This window comes from Homarus americanus, unplaced genomic scaffold, assembly GCF_018991925.1.
Source record: "Homarus americanus isolate GMGI-L3 unplaced genomic scaffold, GMGI_Hamer_2.0 scaffold52512, whole genome shotgun sequence".
In the NCBI taxonomy this organism is placed as follows: Eukaryota; Metazoa; Arthropoda; class Malacostraca; order Decapoda; family Nephropidae; genus Homarus; species Homarus americanus.
Window position 1 is genome coordinate 5,132,514 of NW_024735442.1, and position 8,055 is coordinate 5,140,568.

General features: G+C 36.5%; 1 protein-coding gene across 1 annotated transcript in view; it reads right to left on the reverse strand.

Annotated features, from left to right (window-relative positions):
• Nucleotides 1–8,055, reverse strand: part of LOC121870895 (dynein axonemal heavy chain 3-like) — a gene marked incomplete in the record, with an annotated part of 131,061 nt that overhangs the window by 53,876 nt on the left and 69,130 nt on the right. The window contains 4 exon segments of the mRNA XM_042372867.1: nt 4,894–5,004; nt 5,944–6,066; nt 6,202–6,403; nt 7,009–7,137. Coding sequence (XP_042228801.1) covers nt 4,894–5,004; nt 5,944–6,066; nt 6,202–6,403; nt 7,009–7,137 — 565 coding nt within the window.

Genomic DNA, 8,055 nt, shown 5'->3' on the forward strand with positions numbered 1-8,055 from the left:
GACTGTATTTCTCCTATTTCTCTTAAGTATTAATTGTTGTGCATGTACCATCATAAAATTAGATGTTATTTTTACTACAACATAGGTATGTGCCTTCAAAAAGTGGAGTTTGGGGGTCAGGCGGTTTCTATTGGAATTAATCCCATATGTTCTGTTGTTCATACTTGGTTTCATAACAGGACCCTCTGGGTTCTATTGACGCGTTAAGTGAGATACAACTTTAACATATATATATATATATATATATATATATATATATATATATATATATATATATATATATATATATATATATATATATATATATATATATATATATATATATATATATATATATATATATATATATATATATATATATATATATATATATATATATATATATATATATATATATATATATATATATATATATATATATATATATATATATATATATATATATATATGGAAGTAATTATTATTTGTTTTAATTGCCTGTATGTTGGCCTCGAGAGTTATTGCTAGGCATGAACATACCTAGGTACAGCTAGACCCCGACTTACGACTGCTTCGACTTATGACCGTGGGGACTTACGACCGCCGCAGTTGTGACCATTTTTTTTTTTTTCTTCAAATGACACACGCATTTTCTATACCGAAACGTTTCCAGTTAATGTAGTCTCCATGTATAATTAGAAAATGATGGGGCCCCATGTGCATTCAGCTAACTACATTAAAGGTAAGTGCTCAGTCACACTGTATCCATTCCTCATTACTTATTACTTTTACTGTACTGTATTTCATTGTAGATTTTTTATTTAAAAAAAAAAAAAATGATTTTTTTTTTATCTATGTCGGACTTACGACCATTCGGACTTACGACCTGGATTTGGGTCCCTAACCCCGTCGTAAGTCGGGGTCTAGCTGCATAAAGCTAGACGTCGCATTCTGGACTATATTACAAAAACATTTTTTTTAGAAAAAAAGCCGTTGTTTTCTAAAAACCATTTTTTGTGATATACAGTAGTCCAGAATGCGACGTCTAGCTTATACCTAGGTATGTTAATGCCAAGCAATAACTCTTCAGGCCAACATACAGGCAATTAAAACATCTAATACGTAATACTTAAATAATATTATGAGGACACATCGGGACTTGGCATTTAACTGCAATTCTCAAAACCCCCTCCCTCACCCCCCATCACAGGCACTGCCACCTTCATCTCTTGCCTTAGAGTGAGCAGTAAACAAAAGTCAACTCTTGAGGGGTGGAGATGGGTGGGTTATCGGCGTTGCATTCTGGACTACAGTATATCACAAAAACTGGTTTTTAGAAAAAAAAACGGCTTTTTGTTCAATCCAGAATGCGACGCCTAGCTTGAATACCCGAGCAGGAGGTGGAGAGGGAGGTGACGTTGCATACAAGGCTCCACTAGCTTAGGTCCAGATAATGATTATAAACCGTCAGGCATTTTAGGTAAACTTATACCCATCAACAATGATGACTGGAATAATTAGTTATTCGTACTTGACATACCATAGCTTTAATACTGTTCTTTCTTTTATGAAATTGAATTTGTATATACAGCATTATGGAAAAAAACACTTCCAATGTAATAAAATGTCAGATTTATTTCCTTTGCTACTTGGAGTAATTTATTAAAATTTTATGTAATTTCTCTTGGAAGTATTCTAGTTTGTTTTAGAAGGTTGAAAAGCTCTTTCCTAATAAAATGAGGCTGGTGTTAGTGGACTGGTTGCACAAACCTTTCGAAAAATAGTGTTCCAGACAAATTTGCAGCTATGAAAACATTTTTGTTTCTGTTTACCTATAAAAATGTTCACTATCAGTCTCCAGTATTCTATTTTTATTGACATAAATTTAGAATACAGTTGAGTCTGGATTTACGCGGTTTTGGTTAACGCGTTTGGTCATTTATGCGGTGCCTTGCCAGAATGAAATGCTTTAATTACGCGGGAAGCGGCGCAGGCTGGGTGTGCACAAGGTCACCCAGTAATCAAAACATTACCGAGTTCTTCACCCGCCACCCACCACAGCCAGCTCAAGTCAGTGATAGTGAGGATATGGACCTTGAAGGGTTTGACATAGAAGCCCTGCAAGCCTCTGTAGTGGATAGTGATACAATTGATACAAGTGATACAGGTGAGGGCCAATAATCTGCCCTCTGTCTCGGAACCAACCCCCCATCCCCGTGTGCCCAGCCATCTTTTCTACTAACGTAAGTGTTAAAAAACCTAATATTATTGATATTTCTCTTAATTATTAATTATGTGTGCATACCATCATAAAATTAAGATGTTATTTTTACTACAACGTACGTATTGTGTCGGAAAAAGTGTAGTTTGGGGGTCGGCCCAGTCTCTATTTCAATTAATCCCATATGTTCTGTTATTTCATTTACGCGTTTCTCGTTTTATGCGGACCTCCACGGGTTCAATTGACCGCGTAAATGAAGACTCAACTGTACTTTATTCAATTTCATTCTTGACAACCGAGTTTTCAGGCTTGAGTTTACAAGTAATCTCAAGAGGCATATACTAATTTGTTCCACTTTGTTCTCTACTTTTTTAATTCAACTACTGTATTGAACTTGTAGATGATCTGAAGAAGACTTTCCTTCTTACTAGCAGATTACTGTATCGCCTAAGACTGAATCTATGGGCTTAAAAAGGACGTTCCCATTTTCTTAATGTAGACCGTTATCCGAACTGAAGGTTTAAGAACAGGCATCTTTTTCTACTATTTTTTGGCCCCCTTTGAGGTAATCATTCCAATGTAAAGACGACTAGAATCTCTAAAGGTAAAGAAATTTCCTAAAGAATCAAACACAACAAAATGATAACTTTTCGAATGGAGACAAATTTGCAAAATTTTGAGAAAATTTGTTGAGAAACCATTGAAGTTACTTGTTAGTAACATAAGGTTTTTATTGAGCTCTGAAGAACATTTTTGATGAATGTATAGTACAGTACAGGTTGACCATCAAAAATCCGGCAACCGATAAACCGGAACTTTCAGTTTTCCGGCATGGATTTCAGAGCATTTTCAAATATTTCTTTGTTTATTTAATGAAGATATATGTTTTAGCTCATAAAATTCATACAAATTACCCGGCCAGAATATAATTAACATTGCTGGAATTCTTACAATTTGATGATCATTTTGAATATAAACATCATAGATTTTGCATTAGACATACAAATTTTAGATGTAATGTTTGCTCTGAGTAAATATGTTATCTTTTGTGCAAACTATATGAAATTTAATTCAAAATATTCCTGGTCTTACAAGGAATCCAGCAATGTCAATTATATTATCCTAACTTCAGTCTGAGGTATTATTTATTACTAAAAAGGTAAAGTCTGGTTTTCCCCACACATTTATCTGGTAGGGAGGGTTGGTGGGGGGTGGGGGGGAAGGAGGGACCGTCCGACCATCTGGCACGGTGTGAAGAATATTTTTTTTTTTTATTAACTGAAGACATTTGTTTTAGCTCATAAAATTCATACAAATTACCCGGCCAGAATATAATTAACATTGCTGGAATTCTTACAATTTGATGATCATTTTGAATATAAACATCATAGATTTTGCATTAGACATACAAATTTTAGATAAAAATTTTTCTCAGAGTAACTATGTTATCTTTTGTGCAAAATATATGACATTTATATTCAAAATATTCCTGGTCTTACAAGGAATCCAGCAATGTCAATTATATTATCCTAACTTAAATATTTAATTTTCTTTGTTTAAAGGCCTGTACAGGTAGTCATTTTCTGTTAAACTTATACAGCAAATATAACCATCAGTTTTCCGGCATTTTCGAAAATCCGGCACTCCTCAGGTCCCGAGGTTGCCGGATTTTTGATAGTCAACCTGTATTTTGAATCGGAAAGATTTCACTTGAGAGGAGATTGACTTAATCTTGCTACCAATACTGTATAGGCAAAACAGATATCAGACTCAAACAAGTATATTTTGAGGCTGATGCATATAAGGCAAACTTTTGATGGTTGAAGTGATATCCTTAAGACTCTGGGTGTGGAACTGCAGTAAATTATATAAGTTATTCGCTTGAACAATGTGTCCTACTGTTGAAGTATTGTGGCAATAGACAAATTGTTAGCAGACATTAACTGTAGTGCTGGATGGGCTTACTTCATTCAGTCACTAATTCTTTTAATCTTTTTGGTTTTAGATGCTTGGGCAATACCCTTTGTAGGTTATGAATTTTCACAGTATCATATTAGAATACTGTACATTGTTATTTGTTCCTTAGTACTGTATCTTTTTGTTCCAGTCATCACCGGTATAGTATGTAACATACACCTATGTATGAATAAATATTAACAATAGACTGACTATTAATGTTCTCTACAGAAATGCGACAACAGAAATTCCTATCCTTGCCTCCTCTCATTACCAGCTCCAAGTCCTCTCAAAACTACTCCCCACTTCCTCTTAAAGTAAAATCATACACTTTTCATGCTCCCAAAAGAAGCACTTGCTTTTATGAATGATGTTCCCTTTTCACCATCCTTCCTCTTCTCTAACCATAAAAATCAGTCCTACACTATCCTAAAAACACCATTCTCTCTCGAAAACTTCTTTTTTAAGAGGATATTTGACCAGAAAATTCAATTTTAGCATCTTTTAGGAAGTAAACATACTGTATTTGGTATCAGTTAATACCTTTTGCTTGGATTAGAGAAAAGTTCCTGAAGATAGCACTTGAGAAAAAAAATAGTGCACAGCGGGATGCCTCTATCTCAGAATATTTGTCCATGAACACAATTCACTCTTTGATAATATCACTAGAACAGAAATGGAAGACATCCCCCAACCACAGCCTGACACTCGTATTCCTGTGGCTTGATGACACATACCTGGTAGGCACTGGTCTTGCCACTGAGGGGCTCACCCACCACCATGACGCCGTGACGTACCAGGATCATGTTATATAACTGTAACATCTTCTCTCGGAACCATGGCACGTCCTGAAAGATGGTATCCAGGTGTTAGATCCTTGTCTCTCCTATGCTTTTATCAATATACCTACCTTTTGCACCACTATATCTACCTTGTGCACCACTATAACTTCCTCCAGTACTACTATAGTTACCTTCTGCACCACCATATCTTCTCCTCCATCAAAAGAACTATATTCTCCACCACATTTATGATTACCCAAAACATAATGTTTGGTGTAGACTTATGCATGATAACTTATCATGCATACTTTCCAGACCCCAGTTGCTTATTTATTAAGTGCAGTGATAAAAGTTATATTTGAGTGGTATTGCTTTGGTGGTCAAAGTTAGGTAAGGTCATAGTACAGTACACTGAGTTACACTAGGTTATGGTACTTAAATTACGTGTCTTTGAGGTCGTGAATTATCCAATATAGTTATGTTATTCTGTAGCAGACGAAGTGCTTAAATTTGTATCGAAAATGAATGTTTATATAATCATAGAAGATCGTTGAATTATGAGAGAAACTTTAGCTAAAATGCTACCCACATCAACAGATTCCCGTATATTTTATTAATACTTAACTTCAAAGCTCATATTATGAGTTCCAAGTTATTTTTTTTAGATCCATGTGATGAGTCTATTAGCCTAAAATTTGGATTACACCAACTCTGAATCTATGAACTAAAAAATGTAGAAGAGTTCATGTGTTAGGAATACAGTATAGTATGTATAAATCTCCTTAGCACACATGAAATTTTGGACATGTTCAAGGGGTCAAAGTTAGCAAGACACAAATTTTTAGGCAACAGACTCATCATTATCATCTTCTTTGCGCGCGCACGCACGCACACGCATGCACCTGCACGCACACACACACACACACACACACACACACAAAAATTATCATATCAAGTTTGAACCACTGATGTGATCTTTATCAAGTTTTATCGAGCGACACCAACCTGGAGGTTATTTTCTGCCATGGTCTTGAGAAGCGAGGCCTCAAGGGCCGCGTCTGGCACTATTGTGGTGTTTCTCTCCGTCGGGAACAAGTCTTGCACGATACCTTCAAACAGCGGCACGTCCTGTAACACCTGACATGAATCATCACCTGTCTAACACATGTCATCAACCATCTAACACACATTAACTTTCATTCCATCAAAGTCAAAGGAATAAATTACATGATGAATCATCTGAGTGACCTACAACAGACCCACCTGAGCTAGAAACTTTGGCAGGTTGACATCCTTAATGGCCCTGAGGACAACCTGTGGCTCGGAGATGTCTGGCATGAGGAGTCTGAGATTGTTAGCAGCCAGTAGGACAGCTTTGACAGCTCTCATGCCGTAGTCATAGTGGTGTTGGGAAGATAGCTGCTCTGAGCACAGCCGATATGTGTCGATGATTTTCCGTGCCAAGCTGCCACATGCCGGTACATCAGAGAAAACTTTTTTAACTGATCATGAATATATGGCAATAATTAAGAAGTTTTAACTCCTATCAGAACTCACTGTGGACAAGTATTCTCTGTTTGTCTCTAAAGGCCAAAATGATGTCCTCGATATTCACAGTTAGAAGAATGAAAACTGTTTGATTATGAATGCAAATTCTCTAACTATAAGTTAGTTAGTCATAATAAATATGGTGTGTGTCAAATATTAATGATATAAGAAAAATTATAAAACCTTGGCTATTTGGGTATAACAAAAGATGGTTTAACTGGAAATTTCTTATAATTATTAGTTGTGATAATTGCACTGGATTGATGCATGAAAAGCAGGATAAGATCCATGAATTAGATCTAGTTGCCCTCTTTTACCTTTGACAATATACCATATACAGTACAATGGAAGACAAAAAGCGAGTTATTTTGTAGTTGCTGTAAAGAGGTAGGCAGTTGTGCTCTAGGTAGATCTAGCTTATATTGCCCCTCAGAGGACACACTCTTAAGTCTATCTCAAGTCTATCTCCATTAGTTAATTACACAATTAAGGTCAAAATAGCAAGAGCAGTGTTGGACTAACCTGTCTGCCTGGACAAATCCCATGGAGAAGAGGACAATCTTGGCAATCATATCATAGTCCGGCACCATCATGGCCACTGTCCGGAACAAAACCTTAAGGTTGTCTGGCAACTCCCGCCTCCCAGCATACCTGAAGAAGATTTAGCCTTAGTCAAGGGTCACCCCCTCTTTCAAAAGTGCTTCTTCTGCATACTGTACTGTACAATATACACTGGCACAGCTGTGCTCATGCTTACCAACATACAGTACAGTATATGGACACACACCAAAATAAATATATACATAAACAAACAAAGAAACAAACAAATAAATAAACACTCACACACACCACACACACACACAATGGATGTTTGCAGCTGGGTGGCCCTAGGACCACCTAGGGATGAATTTGTTTTAAGTTGTCGCCACCACAAACCACACCCTGAGTTAATGAGCTGTATGACCTAATGTCAAGGAATAATCCAAGAAGACCGGAGAACTTGCCAGCTGCACTGGCTAACTCTGGAAAACAACTTTCAAACTGAATATCCAGGTTCAGAAATACTGCTGAGAAAATAGAGGAAAATAAAATAATGAAGCTTGCCCACAGTTTCACTCTGCCCAAAGATTGCACCTGGGACCACCAGATTGCTGACCACTACACAAGTCATATGAAGCATTACACACACACACACAGAGCTGTATATACATTCAAACACATACACACTGGTATGAATGTGAAACACACCATTATTGACACACAAACCCACACACCTTAGGAAGAGTGAGTATCCAGACACACATGAGTAAGTTACAAAAGTACAGTTTCTAATTAACAAACCTGATGGCCAATTTTGTCCTCTGGTAGTTATGGTTACTGGAATACCACCCATTTTTCTTTCTCTTTTGTTCAAATCACCCTCCTCCACCCCCTCATCATAGGGACAATCATCAAAATATTTTATCAGACTGGGACAACATAACGTCAGAAGCGCTAAAAAGCACCTGACTCAATCCACTGATTTTCTGGCTATGCCAGATGGGCTTTCTAGAAATTCACATACAAGTA